The sequence below is a fragment of the Eublepharis macularius genome, chromosome 6, assembly GCF_028583425.1.
Source record: "Eublepharis macularius isolate TG4126 chromosome 6, MPM_Emac_v1.0, whole genome shotgun sequence".
Taxonomy (NCBI): domain Eukaryota; kingdom Metazoa; phylum Chordata; class Lepidosauria; order Squamata; family Eublepharidae; genus Eublepharis; species Eublepharis macularius.
In genome coordinates this window covers 101,239,794-101,264,505 of record NC_072795.1, presented here as the reverse complement: position 1 = coordinate 101,264,505, position 24,712 = coordinate 101,239,794, and the positions used below count along the sequence as shown (strand labels likewise).

The following is a 24,712-nucleotide window of genomic DNA, read 5'->3' as shown; positions in this document are numbered from 1 at the left end:
CAAGAGCAGCAGTCCAATTATATCAAGAGCAGAGTGAAAAAGCTAAAAAGAGAAAAAAATTCAGTACGTCATAAAAAGCATATAAGTAGTACATGCATACATGTGAACAGTGTGAAAGGAAAAGACTTCTACAGAGGAAAGAATGATTTAATTTTTAAAACAAATAATCAGCTACCATGGTCTACTTCAGCTGCATTAAGATTTCTGATCCAGTCCTCTAGAGTATCCACATTCCTGCAGATTACACAACAAAAACGACTGCAAGGAAATCGTGCTTTCAGTTCACTAAATTTAACTCGCTACCAAGTGTGTTCTAAGACAGTAGCCTCAGGGCTACTTCCAAGAATATGCTATTAAGGAGCAAGCTGTCAATTTGGTATATTTGTATTTTCTATGAGCAATTCTCATAATCAACAGGTACAGAAGTTTTCTGGGTAAATTAGATGGGAACTTTGGAATGTTATGGTTTCAAGCACAACGTACTGGCTTACTTCACTGTAAAATTCCTGATATTTCTCTATCCCAATGCTCTTATACCATGTCATTCATTTGTGACTGACTGAATGAAACATTTATAACGGTCAAAGATCAGCACAAAAATAGATACAGTCTTTTATGACCAAAATGATTCCAGTCATTAAAAGAATACCTGACAAGCTACTGAATGGAGAAGAAATAATACAGTCCACATATTGAAAGGTGGCACTGTGGAAGGCTTGAGATTAGGTATATATAGTATTGGGGTAACCACCATTTAAAAACTTCTGCTTGTTTCTAACATATGAACGCCTGAGAATCTATTTATTGTATTTACTGTCAGTAATGAGTTAATTCCTGTTATTTGGAGCCTCAGGGAGCTAAGGCAGCAGCTAGCCCAGTATCAAAAGAACAGAAGAATATGTGGGAAGACACTTGAGTGAGGAATTCCTGAGTAGCTGACCCCATGTTACATGCCACACTATTTGAACCTCATTCCAATCTTCAAATAACCCACTCAGCAATTTTGCTGCAAGATAAAAAGAGGCATTAGGTGCTCAGTCTGAATAACCTTTGTGCTTCAGGATTTCCCTTCCTGTCACTAGATTCTTTAAATATCACTTTGAAGAATGTGTGTGTCTGATTTAGATGACCCACTGCCTATTGTTCTCACAGTTTTTGAACCAACTTTCCAATTATTCTTCAGAAGCAGGTCATCTGACAGCCAGTGTGGCATAGTGGCTAGAGTGTCAGACTAAGATCTGGCAGCCCAAGGTACAAATCCTCACCTATGCCACTGCAATCTGCTGGGTAACCTTGGGCCAGTCACAAAGTCTCACCCTAACCTATCTAAAAGGCTGTTGTAGGACAAAATGGAAGAGGATAGAATGTTATAAGCAGGGGCGTTTTTTGGGGGGAAAGAGGTGGCAGAACTCTCAAGAGGAAAATGAGGAAGAAACACATGGGATTCTTTGAAATCATATTATTTTCAAGCACTATTGCCGAGTATTTTCAAGAGGTGCTGGAACCCCGTTCCCCCGCGTTCCCCCCGAAAAAAAGCCCTGGTTATAAGCCACTTTGAGTCCCCATTGGGGAGAAAAAACAGGGTATAAATGAATTATTGCATATTGAATGTTGACCGAGGTCTTACTAGCTGGAGCTCTCAGGTGCATTCAGGCCCTATGTGCATTCCAGTCCATTTAACCATTTCCTAGAAGAAGAGCTCCTCGTTCTCCAATAAATCAGTGGGGAAAACAAACCAAGGCTTATCAATGATCACACTTCCAAATAATTAGTTAAAAAGTGTGTGTGTGCAAAAGCCGAAAGATATCTGTAGATCAATTCCAATTAACAGAACTAGCAAGTGGATTTGGACTTCTTGTTTGTCTGAATGTTAACTAGAAAGATTGATGAGGTATGTGTGGCCTTTCACATGTTTGACAATGCAATTTTTTTAAACATTACTAATTTTTCCATACAGAAAGGAGATTTGCCTTCAATTAGTTTGGTGTCAAGAGAGACATTTCATAAACTAGTGGTGTTTCAGTCGGTGTGCTTCCATTTTTGTTTCTTGTTTGCAGCATGCTAAGGATTCAACCTGATACCAGTCAACCACACCCTGGCCCACTGAGGCCCTCAAGACATTCCATACAGGAAGCCAACAAAGAGGCCTTAAAACCATGGCTTGACAGATTTTTTCTCCCCCCACCACTTAAAAAAATCCAAATCAATTAAGAGTTCTGAAGAACTCAAAAGCTTGCATACCATGTTATGTTATTTTGCTTAGTCTAAATAAAAAGGTATTACACGTTTTTGTTTTTCGATATTTACACAACTTTCCTTGAACCCAAAATTGTACCATATATGCTAAACAGCTTATTAACCTGTAATCAACCAGATACTCCGATTGCATGTGTAATTACCTTTTGTCAAGTACAATTTGCCTGATAAACATGTCAGAACACTTGCTGCTTAGTCTGTTTCAACAGGTAAATACTGCCTTTCCACAGCCTTGGGGCATAATTAACAGAGGGAGGGAAAGATACAAACACACACACACAGAAGCTGATTCACTAAGGCAGGAGTTCACAGCATGCAACCTGCCAAGGCCTATTTCATGGCCCGCCATGCTTGCCTGAGCATTTATTGATTTCCACCCTGCTGTGACAGGGCAAAGATGGCAAATTCTGAAGCACAATGTTTGAATGTGGACTGCCATATGAACTTCAGGGAGGGATAGGCCAAGGCCTATCATGAATACTTTGAAAGGGGAACAGTGGTCTACACAATACAAGTCCAGCAGCACCTTTCAGACCAACATTTTTCAGGGTATAAGCTTTCATGAGTCAAACAGACCAACAAGGCAGGCATTCCTTTAAGTGGGCCATTAGTGATGGTAGCAGGAGAGAATGAAGAAGACAATTTACCAGTCTGGCACTCTGATCCTAAACATAGCTATGTTTTCACTACACCACACCCTGTATTAATTAACTGGAAGTAACTAATTGTTGTTAGCTGTATTCTTATAATTTTTATGGTACTCTGAAAAAATTTACATTGAAATAAGGTAAATAATGTACACTGAAATAATGTCAAAATCCATTCTCAAGTCAATCTAAGTCTGGATGTGAAAGGGTAGCTAGAATGCATTAAAGGATAGCTAATGCATACTAAACAACCTCAAGTATGTATGTGTATTTGAACATCACTACAATCCTAAGCACACATGTCAGGAAGTAAGGAATAGATGGGACTTTATTTTCCAGTAAATATGTTTATGGTAATTATATTATTTTCTTTAGAAGGATACTGAGACTCATCAGAATTGAGAACATTTTGGCTGCAGCTCAACAAAGCTTGTAAAGTGTATAGCCCTTCACTATGGGGAGCACGAAAAGAAATCTCTACCTGACCTCCGGATAACCCAAACAGGAGATTAGCCCATTTCCAAGCAAAGTAAGTTGTCACACTGTTAGGCCAATTGCTTCCATTGACATTTTGCATAAACATCTTACGCAGGGTGATCAGAAAGGACTGTTATGCCATTAACTTTTTTTTTACTCTCTTCTTTCTTTCATTCTTTCTTTCTAATACCTAAGCTTTACAGAATAAAGGCCTTTCTGAACTAGGGATAACAAAAGGGTCAAAGGGTCACAAACATTCTTTTAAGTTGGTACAAATCTAAAAAGTTTGAATTCACTGGAAAGTGCAAATTAGAACTTTTTAGTACAAAACTGTGCATTCCCCTAGATTGCTGAAAGAGCCCATCAATTCAACTTACTCTAGTTTGGATGACATGAATACTTATGTCAAAAACTTTAGGTTATCGTAGACTGCCTTTCTATATTTTTCAAATATCCAAAACCATTCACGTGCCAAACGTTAACCAAAGATTCTTGGTTATCCTAATCATTTTAAACAGTTAAATTGACACATTCAAAGCCTAGTGAAATATTACCATAAGCAAAATTTTAAAAGAATCCTATAGACAGTATTTTTAAATAAACTCAAACAAATCCCTTAGAGATAGTATTTTTAAAAAATTTGAACGAATCTATTACTGACACAGCATGCATGCTCTATACGCAAAATATTGTATAATCTTGTTAGTTTTATTTTGCCTTTGATCAGAGACGTAAACAATCTCTTTTAATGGTCTGAAATGGTATAAAAGCCCCCTGCAGAGAACTGCATATTGCTGCTAATTAACTTTTTTTTTTGAAATTCAGATAATTTTAATTTAAAAAAAGTAAAAGGCTGTGCAATATATCCAAATGAGTAACTTCTGCTGAATTTATGTCATTGTAAACTGTACTATTCAGCTTTTATTATTTCATGTTCATAATTTTTTTTAATTTTAAAAAAGTAAAAGGCTGTGCAATATATCCAAATGAGTAACTTCTGCTGAATTTATGTCATTGTAAACTGTACTATTCAGCTTTTATGATTTCATGTGCAAGTATGTCCATTTTTTAAAAATGCCAAATTATGACTAGCATGCCTTACTTTGATGAAGAAAATCTCTATTTCAAATATAAAATTTTAGCGCTGTTACCAAATTCATTTATAAACTAATCTCTACCTCAAACACTGCACAAGCAAATACTCTAAAATTCAGTCAATACAAGAAAAAAATAGCTACTCAGCCCCAACGTAAAATATATTGAACGTATAATATATAATATATATTGAAAATATATTATAACTGTCTTTAAACTGCCTTCTAGCCTTCATGCATTTAGGATTCTAAAAGCTGTGATTTAGAATCCTATCATGCTGTGATTTACAATCCTGATTTAGAATCCTTTTAAATATCATCTATAATGATATTTTAAATTCTGTTTTGCACTGTAAATCAACTGAAGACTAATTTACCTTTTGATTCTGCATGATGAAGCATTTGTGCATTTCAAAAGCATACTCCTTTGCCAACAGAAGTTGATCTAAGAGACCCCCCCCACACACACACACACCCTATTCTGCACCTTTTATGCTACAGGACTATGTCCATACCATGCATTCCATTAGCAGTTGAGCATCAGAATTGTGTTCAAGGTTTGGGACCCAGAGAGATCCATGGATAACTCTGGCAGCTGCTTCTGCTTTGAGGATTGCTACTGTGGAGGATGTCCTGACCTTTGAGGGACTTTGGGGGCAAAGTGATGGCCTGTGGAAGGTAGAACTAAAAAGCTCCTATGCCCCTGCTGACCACTATTCATTACAAACTGCGCCCCAGTCAAAATTTTCAATGCAGTTTTCATTCACTATGCCATTGTATGACAGCCTGTTTTATTCAAAACAGTACAAACATACAGCTGGTAAACACTGTGCTTGTGTACATGTCTTTGCAGAATAGCACTTTCAGGATCCAAGCTGTTGCTTTAAAATATATTTTGCAGAGATGGACAAAACACACAAAATTAAAAAAAACAACAGGATTTGACTAACAATCTTCAAATGTACTATTGGAAGGTTATATTAAGACTGACTTATATTCAAGGTACGCTTATTGTGAGGTGATGAAAAGCAGTTTGCTCTGAGCGGCAGATCCTGGAAAAGGTACCTCTGTCTCCAACCTGAATTTGAGATTTTTCTCCAAACCGCCCCCCCCCCCAATGGCTTAGGGTTCTTTCCTTTTGCATGACCCTTGTTTAATTCCTTTACGGCCTTTTATCTGGGATATCACAGGAGGCAGCAACTCTTGGCATGTGTGCAGAATAGCAGCAACGTCAGACTGTTTTGCTCAGCATCTAAAACTGGTTCTCTGCCCAACCAACCACTGCCAGCCCTGAGGCACTGGCTGGCAGTGCTGCTAGTGCTGGAAACAAGGAAGAAGATGGCAAGCATGCGATAGGTACATTATTGTCTTTTAGACCCATGCAGCCGCCAGCCAGTCCTAAGAAAAGCCTTGAGGTGTGGCTGCATCTCTGGAACACTGCTTACTCATACTGTATCTGTCCAAGTACAGCACACCTCTCTTGTCCTCTGCTGCTTACTGACACACCAACATCTTCATTACCCCCCTTTTGGGGGGGGTACTTGAACCAAGAAGTATGTATACACTTTTTGCAACTGGAGAGAACGCTGTGCTGAGGAAGATAAGAGCTTTTCTTTGGAACAAGATCTTATTTTAGTGAACCTTGCTCAACTAAAGGGAGCTCTCTTAAACGGAGATATTAAAAGCTGTAAATGAAATTGCAATTTACTTAAAGGCATTGCGAATTGTTGGAAAGGAAGCACACAGTATTTTAAAAACTAACAAAAGTGAATAGATCCATGACTTGGCAAAGCGGGTTGTTTGTGAGCATGCATGTATGTTCCTTTGCTGTTTGTACAAGGTTCTGCTTGAGGTGCTCCCATACTTCAAGAAAAGTACTTCAATTAAAAAAATTAATAAAACAATATTTTAAAAGGATGCACAATAGAATGGTCATGGAGGGAACTGCATCCTCTCATGACTTTTTAAATCATTTCTACATATTCGATCATAGATTCACAATTGCAAACAGAATCATCCAATAAAGGTGGGTGGGTAGGACAGGAATCGAAGGGAAAACAATTTATTATGACAATTCCAGTGCTGGGAAATTATGATTCTTCCACAAAATAAGTGTTACCTTGAAGAAAGGCAACTGGTTAGTATTGTGTTAAAATTAACAGACTTATGAATCTTTACAAATGAGTGCCAGCATATGCAGGTAAGGTGAAGTGAAACAGTGGTTTTGACTTTTGTTTAACTCTAGCACTGTTCAGGTACAGAACAGTACTCTCTAAATTCTAAAGATTCTCCTCAATCAGAGATGATTTGCAGCTCTAACAAATTGTTCTGATACATCAAACACACCCCAAGCATATCACATTATGAACAGCTAAAATTTATTGTCAGGGAATTAGTTTAAAATGAAATTTCACCTTCTTGTTACTGGTGTCAACAGAACTGAATTCCTGAACACCACATGAAACAAATGTGAAGAAAAGTTCATTAACATGAATTTTCTTCTTCAATAGGTTGTAGCAAAAGCCAATTTTTTAAAAAAAAATTATTTAAACTTTTACTCATGCATTGTTTGAACTAAAACATCCATTTCCTTTAAAGACATTTACATCTGTTTCAAATTAGCATCCCTATGTGAAGATATTAGCTGTCACTATAATGAGGATATCATCTCTCACACATTTGTAAGTGTATATAAATATGTAAACTTAGGGGTTATGACAGCTGAACCACAGGGAATGGCTGTTTTGCTCAGAAAAAGCTAAAAGTATTTGGGTTCATTCTAATCCATCACAACTTAAACTCTCCCAAAGGACAGATTGTTTTTCTCAGAACCAGAGTTTGAGGTAAATTCTTAGAGATTCCTGGTCTTGTTACATTAATGAGTAACCTTAAATATATATTTTTAGGACTTCAAATGTATGTAGAACTACATACAGGGTGGGGGAAGATGTATGCTGATCGGAAGTGCACGTACAAGACTCCTGCTCTGCAAGAATAACCAGGCTAAGATCTGGATGTTAATCTCATTAATATTTTTCAAAATCTAACATTTTTTTTTTGCTGAAAGCTCCTAAACTGTAGCAAGGATGGTCAGATTAAAAACACCAGGCATTGTTAATACCTTAGCAATTCTGAATACAGACAAAAAGAAATTGAGTTTCATGGTAGTGCTTTGTTTCTCATCATTAAAAAGTAAATAGGAACAGTGGCAAATAACTGTCTTTTTGAGTTTACAGCTTCAAAAGGAGCTGTTTGGCACACACTCAGTCTCCAAAGGGCAAGGGGTTCCGGCCAAGTTGTTCCTGCGTAGCCCGTTAGCCAGAACACAGAGTCCTTTTAGACAAAACTACAAACAATAGCAGAGGTAAAAGTTGGGTGGATTAGAAGTTTTTACGTTGTTCGCTATTTCTTTTTACAAAATTTGTGATGAAAGGAGGACACAGTGGTTATACAGGCAAGCCACAAACATATTTCATCTTCTGCTTGTATAAGAACATCCCAGAAAACTGTATGAAAAAAATGCTGCTGCAAGTTACCTCTGTATTTTAATGTTTGCTTCTCAATCTTTTTTTGGTTTTAAACTGAGAAACACATTTGTAAAATTTGTTGCAAAAACAGTTTAAATGCCTTAGTATGTTTAAACTTAATTATTTTGAAATATTAATGGGAGTTGGTTTCTTCACTATATTTATGGAAGAGAAACTATTTCTATTTGTGCCAGAACTCCAAATGTATGTCAGGCTTAACTTATTTCACTAAAGGGAAACAGTCTATAATGATAAAATATCTAGCAATGTTTGGGAATGATAAATTCTGTTTTTGGTTACATTTCTTACTAGAGAGATTCAGGCTCTTACAAGTTTATTTTTATACAATGTGTACAAGTCTTATTTCAAACTTGAAACAATTCAGTTTTCTTGGATAGTTAATTCATTTCAAACTCATCCCTTTATTCTTCCTGCAAAATGTCATTTTTCTATATGCAACTGTGTGTTATATATGTATCAATTTATGTACAAAAAAGGTATTAACATTTTAAAATATAGAATTTCTGTTTATTGTTTTCAAAAGGGGAAGAACACTTTTGGGAGTATGTATGAGACATATATACATCACTGGGGAAGGCACTTGGGCTGAAATGTATCTGGTTCTGTACACGTGGAGATAAAATGTGCTTATATACCTGTATATGTGTGATTTTATGGGGTATACTTTCAAAGGTATGGTACTTATATGTTGAACCACACTGTAGATGTTTTTAATCAGACCTATGCATTTTATTTGTTGCATTAAATTATATACTGTTGTTTTAAATTATTTGTATCACATTTTTAGTTATGCTTAATACTTCTTTTATTCCAACCTCTTTGGTTACCCTCTTTTTTCTTACTGAGCAAATCTGTTCCTCTATTCCCTCCAGGAAAAGATTATTTTAACATAAATTATATTCAGAACAACCAGAAACACAGAACCAAGCTTTTAAGCCATGATGGCTTAAAATGATTTTTTTAAATAATACCATTTTGGGGACTTAAAGAATTTATGGGCTATTTTTCTACTTTAAAAATTCTCCAAATTAACACACACACACACACACACACAAAATACAGTGCAAATTATTTTAGGCAGTAGCCACAGTTTTTCCGTTACTTGTACAGCAAGCACTAAAAGTTCCTTTTCAGCATGTCTGTGAAGCAACTACTATAAACAATTGCATGGATGTGCAGATTCTTAGGAGAATGACAGTCTTTCAGGAGTCAAAGGAACTGCAACAACACATCTCTGAGTGAAGATTCTCTTTCTACACTATTTGTCATTCAATGGAACTTTGCTTGCAATAGTACACTGTTGTATTAATATTCACATTTTTCTGCCAAGTCCAGTCTGCTAACTGAAATGTGCAAATGTTAAAACAACAACACAGTAATTTCAGTAACAAAAAAGTCAGTAAACAGCAATCAGAGAATCTTCCTTTCCAACTCTGCAAAATTCTATTCCGAGTCAACAATCTTAACTCAGCTGGCATTGGACTGAACTCTTTGGCTACAATGGCCAGCACAAGGGGCTGGAGGGATAGTATGGACTAATGGTATGACTGGCAGTTACTATTCCTACTACCACTCTCTTGGGCTTCTTGGGCTAATGAATATGCAGACTACAGTCCAGTGATCTGATACATCATAGCATCCCCCTTCTCTATAATCCTGGGCACAAAAATAGTCTTCTCAAATGTAGCTGGAAGGTGGTCCTGGACACCCTCAGCTTTCAGATGCAGCTAAATATCCCAAGGGCACAACAAACTACGAATCTGACAAGGAGAAAGGGGGGAAACCATGAGGGATTTTCCAATTTCCTCCACATTGCAGGGCTTGCCAACAGAATTAACTTCCAGCCTATCAGAACTGTTGTTTGACTGTTTCTTTCATTTCTAGTTCTCTGCTTTGGATGCAAAAATACAGGAGGGTTTCATCAGCAGCACATCTCTCCATAAAAACTCATTAAGTTGCCTCATATAGATATTGCATACAAAGAATGACAGGATGGATCCCTGCTGGATACCTTACAGAAGGTACAAGAGAACTGCCCAACACCTGTCCAACTCTGAGAACAAGCAGAACCACTCAATCTTAAACCACTCAATCTTAAATCATATGTGCAGATGAACCAGTGTTTTTATAGCCTTTGGCAACTCATGGTAAATAATTTTAACATCAGTCTCCTACTGTTCTAATACTATAGTCAATAACTATTATCCACATTTCAATTAGGTATTTATATTCACTGTCCTCTCTATGTAGCAGTCTTTCCATCTGTTCAAACTGCAATGCCATTTATCCAAATAGTTACTTATTTTAATTTTACCCAGACATTTGAGATCAATGTGAATTTGGGAGAAGTTTTTTTTTTTTTTGGTACTTTGCCACTTTAATGTGATGACTGTTAAACTGCAATTACTTTGGCTCTTTTTATTTGTCACTGTGTCCAAAGTAGAAATATTTTGCTCTAGAGAGTGAGAAAGAATTTCACCATTCAAACCTGCTGTGAATTAAAGTAGTGGGGGGGGGGGAGAGAGACTTACTACCCAGATTTACTTTAAGAGCTACTTTGAAATATCATCCATTCCCAGCAAGTAATCCTTCACTAGATTCTTGTGTTCCTTAAAACCACATTATTCTAACCCTTTATTGATTGACTACATCCATTATCACTTGGAAGCAGTGTTAATCCCTCAGTAATTAACACCTTCATTAAAGTAATTTGAACTGAAAAGAAGTTTAAGGTGTATTATTGGCTTAGTTAAATTAAGCTTACATCATTTTTACATCATTTGAACTTTCAACTTCTTTCACCTGAGTATTTCTATTTTGGCCTTGATAGATTTGGAGAGGAAATGGATCAAAATTCACACAGCAAGCTTCATTAGTTGTAAACTTAAATCTTCTTTAAATGTCATGATTTTGGCTGCTTTTCTGAGTTTTCTAAAGAAGAAGTGAGATAAAAGACACCAAGAGATCAAAGGCTGACTCGTCTTTTTAAAACCAAAAGATCATAGTTTTATTGTTTGGTGTTTTTATTTTGTTTATATGTTTTACTTAGTTTTATTTACTTGATTGTGATGGCCTTTGGCTACATACAATAAATATTCTGATTCTGGAATTCTGGAAAAACAAAAACTGGGTTTTTGATAAGGGAAACAGAGTTGATCTGCCCCACTTGGACTACAACAAAATACATGATAGGCTATGTGAGGGACTGCACTTAACAGCAGGTTTCCGAAGTGCAGCAAAATCGGAGAGTTAGGAGGGGGATAGAGAACTTGAGTGACAGCTTACTCCCTCCTCTCTGACTGGCCAGTTAGAACCAGTTTGAAGGCAGTCAGTTGGTTTCTGACAGGATTTGGAGTCAGAGAGTTTGACAAGAAAAGTTAGACAGGTTCACTGTTAGAGTGAATAAAGAAGACTCCTTTGCCTTAACTGTAGTATTACTCTCCTGAGGAAGAATTCTATCTAAGAATTAAAAGTCTAAAGTATACTTTACACAGACAACAGAGACCTGGGAGTGTGTTTTGGCAAGAGTGACTAGGTAGTGGGTTGAGAGTCCCTTTCAAGCCAAAAAGAAGAAGTGTTATATCTTCTAAGGAGAAGAAGATTAATTCTGGCCCAATTTTGAAGGAGGTTTGGCTCTGAGGAGGACTCTAGGTCTGTTGTGAAGGGAAAACAGGAGATAAAAAATACCCTCTAGTTCCAAGAAAGGAGCAAGACTAACTACAGAAAATCTGAACTGTTGTAGGAAACTTCCTGAAGAAACATTATTGCTGTACCTAAATTACTAAGTAAAACACCTCTCACTGTTAAGAACCAAGAATATATGAAAATAAGCTTTAAGAATACTCTTTTGCCTGTTACACGAAGTGTATTCTGTAATACCAACAAAATTTTACCTCCACATTTCCATCCCCTGACTACACTTACTCAATCGCTGGCTGTTAAATAAAGTTATTTCCTTTATTTTCAAGGAATAAGCTGCGTAACCTGCCTCATAATGGACCTCTCCTATTCATGTTCAGGGCCAGCATGTCCATGGAGGCAAGTCTGGCAACTGCCTCAAGCACAGAGGCACTGGAGGAGGAGCCGGGGGTGGGTGCGTGCGCCGCAGAGCAACTGAGCGGGAGGGCTTGGAGGATGCATGCACGCCAAGCATTCCCCCCTATCTCCTGTTGCCTCACAAACTGGAAAGGAGCAGAGGAAAAGTGTTCTTTTGGGAGACTCGGGAGGGGGATGGGACAGAATAATGACAGAAGAAAGCAAAAGAGAAGGGAAAGGAGAAAGCGGGAAGGACCTAGAGCGCACACCCTGAGGCGCAGCTGTTTCTCTAGGTCCTTCCTGCTTTCTCCTTTCCCTTCCCCTTTGCTTTCTTCTGTCATTATTCCGTCCCATCCCCACCCTCCAGTCTCCCCAAAGAAACATATCACTTTTCCTCCGCTCCTTTCCAGTTTGTAAGGCAATAGGCAGGAGATAGGGGGGAATGCTTTGGTGTTCCACCCCCACACACAAACACACATTCAGAGAGGGCAGTGAGCAGTGACAGAGGGGAAAGCGTCTCCTACATTTCCCAAGAAAACTTGCGCAACCCTCGTCTCGTTTGGTCCGGCTCTGTTGCCCTGTGCTGCTGCCGCCGCCGCTAGCACACAGCTGTGAGCCAGGCGTGGCAGGTGGCCAGGGCAGTATGGGGCAACTGAGCAGTCTGGGTGTGTGTGCACGCGCAGGGGCGGCAACAGCCCTGAAGCTGCCCCCGGCCTCAGGTGCCAGAAACTCTGGCACCGGCCCTGTTCATGCTACTGAAGTTCTCAATTGTTTATTAGAGTGTAAGCTTCAGGTCCAGTAGCACTTTAAAGTCCAACTAGATTTCCAGGGTATGAACTTTCAAGAATCAGAGCTCTGGAGCATACATACTAAAGTTCACAATATACAAGAACAGATTAATTTGAAAATTATTCCTAAATTGTATCAATTTGATACCATGCAAAATATGTTTTAATGCTTCCCCACAAAAAGCATCCAATTACAAAAAAACTAGAAGACTAGGTAGAAGACTAAGTGAGAAGCTTTTAAAATTCTATATGCAAAGTGTTTTTCATATGGGAATTGATTGATCTTGCAATTCCTTATCTACAGTCTGAATTGATATAGTCCAAGAATAATCATGTTTATCTGCACATTAATCATGTTTATCTGCATTAATGAAGGAGGATTTGGTTTTCCTGATCTTGGTTTATCTCATCCGGTATATTCGTTTTGTAGAAATTATTAGGATTATCCATTTTGGGCTCCATCTCAAAGGCTTTTTGTTTGGAACCACTCTTTAAATGGAATGCATTAGGGTCTACTTATGTTAAAATGGATCCTGTTCCTCCTGCAATTTCCGCAGTGAGAAAACTATGACGCATAAATATCACTACACTATCAATTTGACCCATTCTCACATGCAAAACTAACATTATGGACCAATCCAGATTTAAAAATTGGGAGGAAATCTTCATGGAAGGCTTGAACAGATGGGGAATTTCTACTTTAAATCAATTGATAGGCTATTAGAATACTCATTTTTGAGGATGTTTATTTGCTTTTAAACTATTTACCTGTTTCATGAAACCTAACCGATGGCCAACAGAAATGGACCCTCCATGCCCTTACTAAAAGACTTCCTGTTACTCATTGGATTGAGACTGTTATAAACATATCAACATTCAGTCATAACATATAGACTACAATCACATATGGACTTATTTTTAGATATTTGGAGACCTTTTACAGAACCTTATGTATAGATTTGCCAGCTTTTTGGGGGGGGGGCTTTTTTTTTTGCTTTGCACAAATAAATTATTTTTTTTAAAAATGTTTATCTGCACACTAGGCAGGATTACACACACACAAGCCCACTGATTTAGAAGGATGTAACTCTACTTAGAGTAGCACCATACTAACTTATTTCAAGTAATTTACTTCAACAATTGAAGAGTTAGAAACAGCCTTACACACAATTAGCAGGTGAGAAGTTTTAACACAGAGAGCAGAAGATGTTCCTGTAGGAATTTAAGACCAATTATAATCTGCCTCCGCTATGATACACCCTTCTAGACAGATTAGCGTCACACTCAGTGTTATTATTATCCCCACAATATAACTGGGGAGCTGGGGATGAAAGAAGTGGCTTACTGAAGTCCACTAGTAAAGCTCATGGCAGTAGTGGGATATGAACCAGCAGAATGCTCATTTACATCCCAACCACCTAACCTGTGTGCTACTACAGCTCTCACTTATTTCAGTGGGCTTTGAGTAAAGCTCTACAGGGTCACTTGAGCAGACAAGAAAACATCCAATTTATTATTAAGCGTCAACATAAGAAAAAAGAGTAGGGAAAGAGATTCATTCTGCCAAGGAAATGGATTGAAATTTGGTCCACACAATTTTTTAATGGCAGGCTGGCAGCCTTTCATCACAAGAAGATTGTTTAAAAATAAAACGACACCTTTTCCTTTCTCTCCCCTAGCAATGGGAATCTCACATGATGCCCCATCTGGAGACAACAGCTACAAACAAGTAGGCTTAGATAGTCCAAGATTAATTAAATCATTTACTATGAAACACCTTTCATGGTTCGTTGGCAGAGTAAAGTATTTTTCTCACTATGTGAACTGTCAAAGCACTGAATGCATACTTTTTTTTTGTAGAAGTCTTGGCCTTCTGAAACCAAGCCTACACTATCCTTGATGTTGTTCTGAATATGGAATGCTGAGCTCTAAGTATATTTAAAAATCATTCATTCTAACAATTTTTTATTTTCAGTTAAAATCCATCTCCCTTTTCCTATATCAACATTTTTATAGTAATACTTGGCAAACCGGTAATCTTGGCAGCACTGGCTATCTATGAAATAGTCCAATTAATAAATTACTATTAGAACAAACAGAAACGAGGGCACCTGGCAAAAGAGTGTATTTCATTTGGTTCTTAAAAGTTTCAGGATCTTTTCCCTGATTTCTGGTGATTCTTAAAAGGACACTTCCAACATGACAAAATTCCTTATTGGAAACAACATGTGGATCAAAACATTACTGTGCCACAGACATAGCATTTTCTACGCAATAGGACTTTTCATGTAGGAAACATCATCACATCTTGAAACAGCCCCAGGTATTTTTTCCAAATACCAAAGTTTTGTTGCTAGTTATCATGTGCGTTACGTTTATTATTTGTGGCAGAAAGTACCAATGTACACTGCCCTGTTCCTGCTAGTCTTGCCCACTGTCACGAAATCACACAGAGGGAGTAAGCTGTTGTTGAGATAACTGGCTTCCATTAGTAAGCATGTGATTGGCAGGACGATAAAGTCTTTTCGCTCACAGGTCAGCTACTTTTTAAAAAGAGGGCAATCCTGCTGATCCATCTTTTAGCTACAGTCTCTCACTGAGTCCCAATTCTCTTGCCATTTAGCTTTGATATGGTTCAAGCTTCTCCCCTTGTATCAGCCTCTACCTGTCATCAGCTTCTCTGTACCGAACAGCAAATATCAGGAGTTTGACCTTGGGGCACAGTCCGGGTGGGCAGGTAAGGCCTGACCACTGGACCTACTTCCTTATCTTTCATATCCTGCAATTCATGAAACAGTATCAGATTCAAACTAAAAAACAGAAGCCTGACCTTTTATAAGAACTTTCTGAAAAAGACACTGTTGCCTTTCTAAGTAGGCTTGAAAAGAACTGTCATCTGCCCTATTAGGAAAGAAATGGATCATAAATAAAAAGAGAGGAGAAAAGAGTGCTAAATCCTTACTAAAAGCGAAATGTCACTCTTTATAAAGGATTCACATCACTATGATGAACTGCTGGTAAGTCACGAAAAAGGGGACATACATTTGCTTAAGTTCTGCATCTAGAAGCTGAATAAAATAAAATCAGTTGTGTGAGATTCGTTGTTATTAAGTATCTGGAATGCATTACCTTTTAACAGTGCACCCAGAACTCTCAACAGCAGATTTTTTAAACACTGAAAATATTGTGTCATATTTAGTACAAACCCACAATGCTCTTCAGTATGTTAACTGAGAATTAGTACTGCAATTTGCCACACCAGGATGATGAGCATTAGCTAAGCAAAGATTGGAAAATCGTTAACAGAGCATCTATAAAGGTGAGATAATAATTATTCAACAAATTCTGTATTATAAAGGGATTCAAAAGGTGAATCCCGGCTAAAGACCACTAGAATTTTTCACATGGTCTTTCCCCCATCCCACCTAAGGGATAGTATAAACAATCTCAAGTAACATTTGTCTCTAAAAGTGTTTGCCAAAGGTTATAATCTAGATATTAAAGATTGTGCTGCAGCAAGGCTCTGGGAGCAAGCTTACTGGGTTTCCTCGGCTGAGGGCTCACTCTTCTGTTTAATATTTTTTATTTCAATTCTTATTTGATTGTGGGGTGGTGGGCTAGGGTTCTGCCCCAACCCAGTCTCAGGGCTGCAGGAAGGCTCTGGGACCAAGCTTATTGGGCTCTTTGAAGGCGCACTCTTCTGTCTTATTTTTTCCCCTACCAATTCTTATTTGATTGTGGGGTGCTGGGCTAGCCTAGGGCTCTGCCAATTGCTGCAAGCCAATGCAGGTCAATTGGCGTTTGCTGCTCCTATTCTAACTACTGGAAGTTTCCTGGGGGCGGCTGCTTTGTGAGTCTGTAACTCGGACCTCCAAAATGCAATCTTGGCCAAACTTGGAGGGTGGCTGGAGGAGAGCCTGCTGAAGACTCACTGCGAGTTTGGCATCTCTGAGTGTGAAGGGGGTGATTCTAGGGCCCCTGGAAGTGATGGACCATGGACTGACAAACCGGTCCATAAACAGGGACGGGTCCATGAAAAGTTCATGGTCCGTAGTCCGTGAAATGTGGTGACAGTTCATGGTTTTTTCCCGATCCGTGCCCATGTCTAGTTGCTACTTCTGCATATATAATAGCATAATTATTCCAATTTACAGCTGTATAAATACATTATACTGAAACAGTCATAACTGAACAACTATGCAATATGCAACCCTTTGCTCACAGAAATACCAGATTTTAATTGATGAGGCATTCATTTTCTATGAAATTCTTTAAAAACGACAATGCCTAGGGGAAAAAATGAAATTTAACAGTGTGGGAAAAGCAACAGATTCTCTTCCATCCATGCTCCAAAATGCCATCAGAGACTTTGGTGTGCTTTTATTACAACATTTTTATTATTGTTATTAATCAAAACACAATTTCATCAGCATTTGTACTGGACATTGTAAGTTCATAAGATTTATTTTGCTGGGTCAGACTTAGGGTCTATCTAGTCTGGCTTTTGATTTTTAGCAGTAGCTAATCAAAAGTATTTGGAAGCACACACCGCATGACATAAAGCCAATAGCTACCCTCTAGTTTGTACCTAATATTTGGCATTTCAGAGGTAACATTGCCTCCAAACAGAAAAGCTGCATTTAAGTCTGAGCCACCGAGAGAGCTATCTTTTATTAATTGACCTAGCAATCAATACCACATCTTTTACTGACAAAGTCCATTAGCACTTCCTTTAGAACTATTTGTCATGGGAGACCCCAAGTCTTCCATATTCTTTTTTCCTTCCCATATCATAGTTTTATAATCCGAAATAATGTCTTCTGCTTGGTCTTCTTTTTTCTAAAATAAAGTATTTAGTCTCTCCAGTTTTTCCTTGTATAGGAGATGCTCCATCCTCTTGAATAATTCTAGTTGCCATTTTCTGTACCTTTGTCAATACAATGGTATCTTTATGAAACAAGGCATTTGGAAATGCAATATTCCAAAATGTCATTGGCTTACAAACACTTGTAATAGCATTAAAATGTTTGGTTTATTTCCGCTCCTTTCATAATAAGCCTTAATAAGGAATTAGACTTGGAGCTATTCAGTGAGCTTTTTGATAGGACACCAAGATCATTATCTCAAATAAAAGAAAGCAAAACAAAAACCTATTCAAAAATTGACACTAAATCTAGATAAGGAAACTACATTTTTGATAATGGATAAATATGCAAAATATCCAAAAGCATAAAAACAGAATACACTTATAGCAAAGAGATTTGTGTAAGTTATTTACGTAGGAAGACCACAATAAGTTCAGACTCTTAAATATGCAAACTTAATAGCCTATCAATCACAGTAAATCTGTATGATGAATTCAGAGGTATGTATATTTGCTACTAAATGAATGGAAAAACCTGTTAAGTCCCATTAGTATTCTATGATAATAAAAAAATATCTTAATTGGTTATAAATACTAAATTATTCCCCTATTAAACCCCCCAAAATTATCCCCCATTTCCTCTGTCTGCCTTCTCCACTAGCAGCCACTGCTGCAAACACAGTAAATATGGGCCATGTATGATGAAGGGGAACTGTTCTCATAACAGCAATGAAAGCAAGAAAAACAAACTTGTGTAACAGCAACTAAAATTAATGTTTTTGAAACAAAATGAAAACAGTTTTTGCACACCTTTGGTAGTTTAATTACAAGTAAAGCCTGCTTGTGTTGTTGGACTGGACACTGCAAAATAATTAGGCATAAAAAAATAGAAGCAAACTGCAATTCTTTAGAATTTTAGAAATGCTACATCCAACTGAGCTTTGGGACACAGAAGTAGAAATAATTGATTCAGGTGGAAACAGTACACCACACACATTTATTTTTATAATGGAGATGGGACAAATGTGTTAAACTTTAATTTTGATACACCACTGAGGCATCTTTTACACTGACAAAGTAACCTCAACAAATAACTCTCATATCAAAGACTGAGCACCTCTAGATATAATTAATAATTATTATTATTACTGATAGTAAGAAGAGGTATTTGGCTGGAATTCATATAACTTTTCTGGCTCTCCTTTCCACTCTAGCAGCTCATGCTCACACAACACCACTCCTGAGAATCCAGAACCCACCACGACAATATGTGTAGTTGAGAGGAATCAGTTCATGACTCAATCAGTCCTGCTCATGACTCCTGCTGGTCACAAAGCTGTTTGAACTATGGTATTTTACTCGCTCCTGTATGCTCCGTAAATATTCGGAGCATATTGAAGTGAGGGGGGGCAACCCCTCCCACCCCCCACCCCCACCCCCACCCCCCACCCCCCACCCACATACCTGGCTGGAGAGAGAGCAGGAGGGTCAACAGCTGGGCAGTGGGTTGCTGCCACCGCCGCAGCAGCATGAGGCTGCGAAGGCCTGGAGCCAGCCAGCTCCTCTGCCACCGCACCACCTCCTGAGCCTGCAGGGCGGTGGGGAAGGCTGGAGCTGCCTCCTCCAGCCCTTCCTGCCCCTCAAATGGCTGCCGCGCAGTGGCCATCTGAGGGGCAGGAAGGGCTTTCTCCGCCTCCTCCGCCACTCCGAGGCCCTGCAGGTGACGGGAAGGGTTGGAGCCACCACTGCTGTCGACAAGGTAAGTTGGGGTGGGTGGGAGGCTGGGGTGATTTTTAAAGGGCCCCGCCGCTGCTCGCAAGCACCGGTGGGGCCCTTTAAACTCAGCCCTGAAGCTTTCCAAAGCATTACAAATGCTTTGGAAAGCTTTGATTTGGGATTTCCAAATTGGGGCCAGCCCGATTCGGAAATCCTGAATCTTTATGGATCAGGTCCGATTCGGGCATCTTTTCCGAATCAGATTCCCGAACCGCACATGCCTAGTTTGAACCCCAGCTTAGGAATCAAATACTTGGCAATGATTAAATGTGATATAAGTAACAAGAGTATTAGTAACATCTTACTTGTCTGAGGTCTATGAATGCTAACTGTAAGGTTTCTCCTTGGAATCCAGGTACAGGCTCAGAACTTGCAAACACTGTAAAGCAAGCAAGTAAATAAGAAAGATTAGTTTTATTTGAGTCAGAAAGCCATTTGTTTCACTATAGTGTGGATTACCATCACATGGCAGATTAATGACACTTTAAGGACAATCTTCTAGACAAAAAATTAATTGCACATATTCACTGATACACATGCCAACGTCATGGAACAAAAGGTCATGTGTTCCACCAGTAATATGTACAAGTGACTTTATGGGGAGGAGAAAAATTGCCTGAAAGTGGATGGTTACTCAAATATCCCAGAACCAGGGCTTTTTTTCAGCAGGAACACGGTGGAATGGAGTTCCGGAACCTCTTGAAAATGGTCACATGGCTGGTGGCCCCACCTCCTGGTCTCCAAACAGAGGGGAGTCTAGATTGCCCTCCACGCCGCTCCAGCAACCCCGTTTTCGCTGAGGGCAACCCACTGAGTTCCACCACCTCTTTTCCCCCCAAAAAGCCCTGCCCATAACAATATCATTTACAAGGCTGTTAATATTTTTATTTTTCAATAAAGAACTGAAAAAGCAACAAAAAGCACTTCTTCCCTTAAAGATCAAGTCACAAAGATACAGTTAAACATATACGCATGCGTATGCTTGTACATGCAAAATGTAATAATTCTTTAATCAATGTAAGCGGAAGATTTGTTACAGGAGTTGAGATAAGCTCTGTTGGAAATCTCTGTATATTGTAAAAAAAAAAAGCAACCAAACCATTAGGAAATCAGCTAGTCCAGGTTAACCTTTGCCTGCCTTAACCTGGAGGGTAAATTTTTCCTTCTTGGTGAGTTCTTCATCAAAACTGACATTGCACTGATTATTCTAGGTGACATCTTCTGTCTTCATCAGTTTTGTCATGATATATTGTGCCTTGATAACTGCATTAAGATGATATAACTGCAGGTTTTCAGGAATCTAAGTTTCCGTTATACAACAAATTAATGAAAACATTCCCCCAAATATGAAACTTCAAAGTAGTTCTATTTTGTAGTATTCCTACAACCCTTCCACTGTTAATTAGTTCCAGTCCTCAGAATAGAGAAAATCAGATCATAGATAATATACCAGCAGACAAGAATCTTTCATGACTGCTCACTTAAATGTATTTATTTATTTACATTATTTATATTTCTCACTGAGACTCAAGGTAGATTACACAGTGTAGGCTCATACAAGAAAGCATTAAAAACAATACAATAGGATATGGATTGCACAAATTTGACTACAAGCAGAATCTGATACATAACTGAAAAGCAATGCTGAAACACAGCATAAGCAATTTAACATGACATATTAAATGGCACAGAAACTATTCAGTAGGCACAAAGTAGTGTAGCCCAAAGCCCCTGTTCCTTTACCAGCATCTCTCTGCACCATTTCCTTATAATACAACCCTCTCACTTGCACAAAAAAGCCCTTCTGAATAATTCAATTTTGCATAGTTTCAAGAAAGCAGAGAAAGTGGGAGATGTCCTAACCTCATCAGGCAGGCTATTCCATAAAGTGGGGGCTACAACAGAGAATGTGCATGAATAGGCAGTTGATGATTTTGCCATTTGCAGAGTGGCATCTACAGAAAGGCCCTGTTCAGATTAGCAAAGCTGCTGTGGCAGAGCATAGAGAGGCCAGCCTGTAGAGTTGAGGGACCAATGCCATGAAGGGCTTTGTATGTGCATAGCCAAAACCTTGAACTAAGCAGTAACTGATAGGGAGCCGATAGAGTGACTTCACAGCAGGATAGTAAAGAGTCCAGTAGCACCTTTAAGACTAACCAACTTTATTGTAGCATAAGCTTTTGAGAACCACAGCTCTCTTTGTCAGATGCATCTAACAAAGAGAGCTGTGGTTCTCGAAAGCTTATGCTACAATAAAGTTGGTTAGTCTTAATGGTGCTACGGGACTCTTTACTATTTTGCTTCTACAGACTAATACACCTGAATCCTCTGGATTTCAGAACACGAGTAATATGCATGCTCTGCCTAGCTTCTGATAATTGAGCTGCAGAGTTCTACACCAGAGTCTCAAGTTGACTTGAGGGGAGACCGATGTAGAGTGCATTAGTGTAGTCCAGTCTCAATGTTACCATGGCATGGATCCAGGTGGCCAGATTAGCTGTATAAAGGCAGGGAGCCATTTTCCTGGCTAGACTGAGGTGATAAGAAGCCTTTTTTGCAACTGCATTGCTTCTCTAGCAGCAGAGTTGAATCTAGTAATCTCTAGGCTCTTTACCAAGTCAGCAAGGGTCAATTGAGCCCCATAGAAATTGGGAAGCAGAACATCCTTCAAAATCTCTACCTTCCCATCAGAATCACATAAATATATAGTTATGGAGATTGCAGGACTAGCCTTCCATATTTGAGTTCACTATATAGTTTCCACTGACTTATTGAGGAGCTCATTCCAAATCTGGCTATATCCTGGATAAGGCTCTTTACCAGCATAAGAAATGAGATTGTAAACATGAGATCACTCATAGAGCTGAACTGTGCTTAGAGACTTCCAAGTACAGCCCTTGTATGAAATTATTTATACTTTTGTTGATATATATGCAAGCCTTGGTAGTCCTTGGGCCTGTACCCAGGTTCAATCTGGGTTTGTAAGCAAGAAACAAGCCACAGTTTGTGGTCTGAGCTATAGTTTGTGAACTAAGAGATTTCCATTCCTGAACTGTACACCAGGGGAGGGAGTTCACATGCCTGAGGGCTTTCCAGGCTTTTCAGTGGTTTGTCATTGTGTCAGAATGCAGCCAGTTAGTTCCCTGGAAACAGAATCTTCAAGGTTCTTGTGGTTTAATAACATCTGTAATTGCAAGAACTAAAACCCAGTATACATGGGTGTCTTAAAGTCTTCTTCAGTTTAAATGTAGATAGAATTTGCCTGTTATCCAAGGGTTTAGTGAAAATGAATGATTTTCTACTACATTCAGACTTGAAAACTAGCATACATTAACCCCTCACCAAAGCTGCAGATCAAGAAGAAAGACACCCAGAGTTGTTGTTTTTTTTAAAATTTAAAAAAACTTCTCTCACATTTTAAGGACAATAATGCAAAAATATTGTACTGTAAACTTTCAGTCTGTCCTTGGAGGGTAAAAAGTCACAATCTTATATATTAATGGTGAGGCACGTCCAGAGCTTTAACAAATTCGATAAAGGGGCTTAACTGGGTAGCAAAACAGTATAATGCTAAACCTGGAACAGGCTGTCAATGTATTGTTAACATCTGCTTTTGTTAGAATGTTTTCTCTATAAAAATCTTTCCTCTAGCCTAACATTAATATGAGACTGATAGTAGGTAAATACAGACTACACATGGAATGGTAGTCCAAAGATGGAATGCCTATGTTTTTTAATGAGTTTATGGCACTGGAATTCTAACTTTCAAAGAGACTGTCAACTAGGTTGCCAAACACCCTGGAGAAAAATGCCTTGTCCCTTTAATAGAGACTTAATGTGTGGGAATGGGAAGTGAAAGCTCTTCAGAGTATGGAGATAAATAAAATCCTATTGGAGGTAGAGAGTGCCCTCAAGTCATAGCTGACTTGTGGCAATCCCTGGTGGGGTTTTCAAGGCAACAGATATCTTATTAAGCTTCAATTAAAGGGACAGGGAATTTCTCCCTTATGCAACTGACAACCCTAACTGCCAAAGATGGAACGCTGAAGGCTGATAACAATACACAATATTAAAACTTAGTTCCCCAAATGCTGCAAACACCTACATTTTTCAACTTTACTAATCAAGGCACAAATTATCTTTGATTCACTGAATTGTTGGTTTTTCTCTTGGCTAATTACATCTTTCATACTGTACATACATGTACAGTAATTTAGCAATTAAAAAGCAGATTATGTCACTGGACAACTAAAAAGGGAGTGTCTGAAAGGGACAAGTTGCCACATGACAATTTTTATATCCTACTTGTGTTATTTGCAGGGAAATTCCATTGATTTCCAATGGAAATCATTTTTCTCTCATTCTTTATCCTCACAACTGCCCCGTGAGGTAGGTTAGGCTGTGAATGTCTGACTACTGGAGTGGCTACTGTTGATAAGTAGCAAACAGCCAGTCCTGGGTGAGCCACACAAGTATTAAGTTGCCCAGTGGTTGCTGCTAGGACTGGCCCCAAAGAGTCCTCCCTCAAGGGCCAAAAGAACCCTGGAAAGACCCCTGTCCCCTCCCTCTGCTTTTACTGACAGGGACCAAGGCTTGAAGGCTAGCAATACTGTTTGAGGTTGCCTAGCAAAAGCCAGTGAGAGGTCATTTGTTTCTAAAAGCTACAGGCAGTGTTTCTGTTATTTTGAGGTTTGAGAAAGAGAGAGAGAAAATGATTTTTCTGCAAACCAGGTTTTTCAGGTTTGTAGAAAGATCTATCTTGCCTGTTCACATGGCTCCAGTATCTGGTTTTCAATATCCACAGATCTGACCATGTTGAGACTGATATATTGAGGTACTTCATTCAGACAGACTACTAATCTTGATAAAATATAATAGTCTGTCTTAGCATATGAAATAAACATTTCCTCATAGAGCTCTCTTCCAATTATGCATTTTGAGTCAAATCTTATGTCAATACCAATGTCAGTACCATTCAGCTTGATTGACCTGAAGGGAGCTTCAATAATCTAATGCTGAACTTTGTCCCTGTGCAAATCAGTAGACCCAGAGAATGGGGTCAGGTTCAGAGAGAAGGTATTCCTTCTTCAGATGTAGGAAATACCCCAGGTTTGCCAAAAGAATTTGATCCTACTAAAACGGAGGGGTGGTTAAATTCCCCCCCCTCAAAGAAAGAAACATTGTTTGAGCTTCTGGAGCAGAAGCTGCTGCCACCACCTAAATCAGG

At 38.6% G+C, this 24,712-nt stretch overlaps 1 protein-coding gene across 5 annotated transcripts in view; it reads right to left on the bottom strand.

The window, feature by feature from the left end:
* EXOC6 (exocyst complex component 6) overlaps positions 1-24,712 on the bottom strand; it is a 123,053-nt gene that overhangs the window by 12,130 nt on the left and 86,211 nt on the right. For 3 of the 5 annotated variants that reach the window (XM_054983534.1, XM_054983535.1, XM_054983538.1), the window contains one exon: positions 19,791-19,864. In XM_054983534.1, coding sequence (XP_054839509.1) covers positions 19,791-19,864 — 74 coding nt within the window. Of the gene's footprint in view, positions 1-17,643; positions 17,773-19,790; positions 19,865-24,712 lie in introns of those variants that run through there. The other 2 variants (XM_054983536.1, XM_054983537.1) reach the window with 1 other exon arrangement.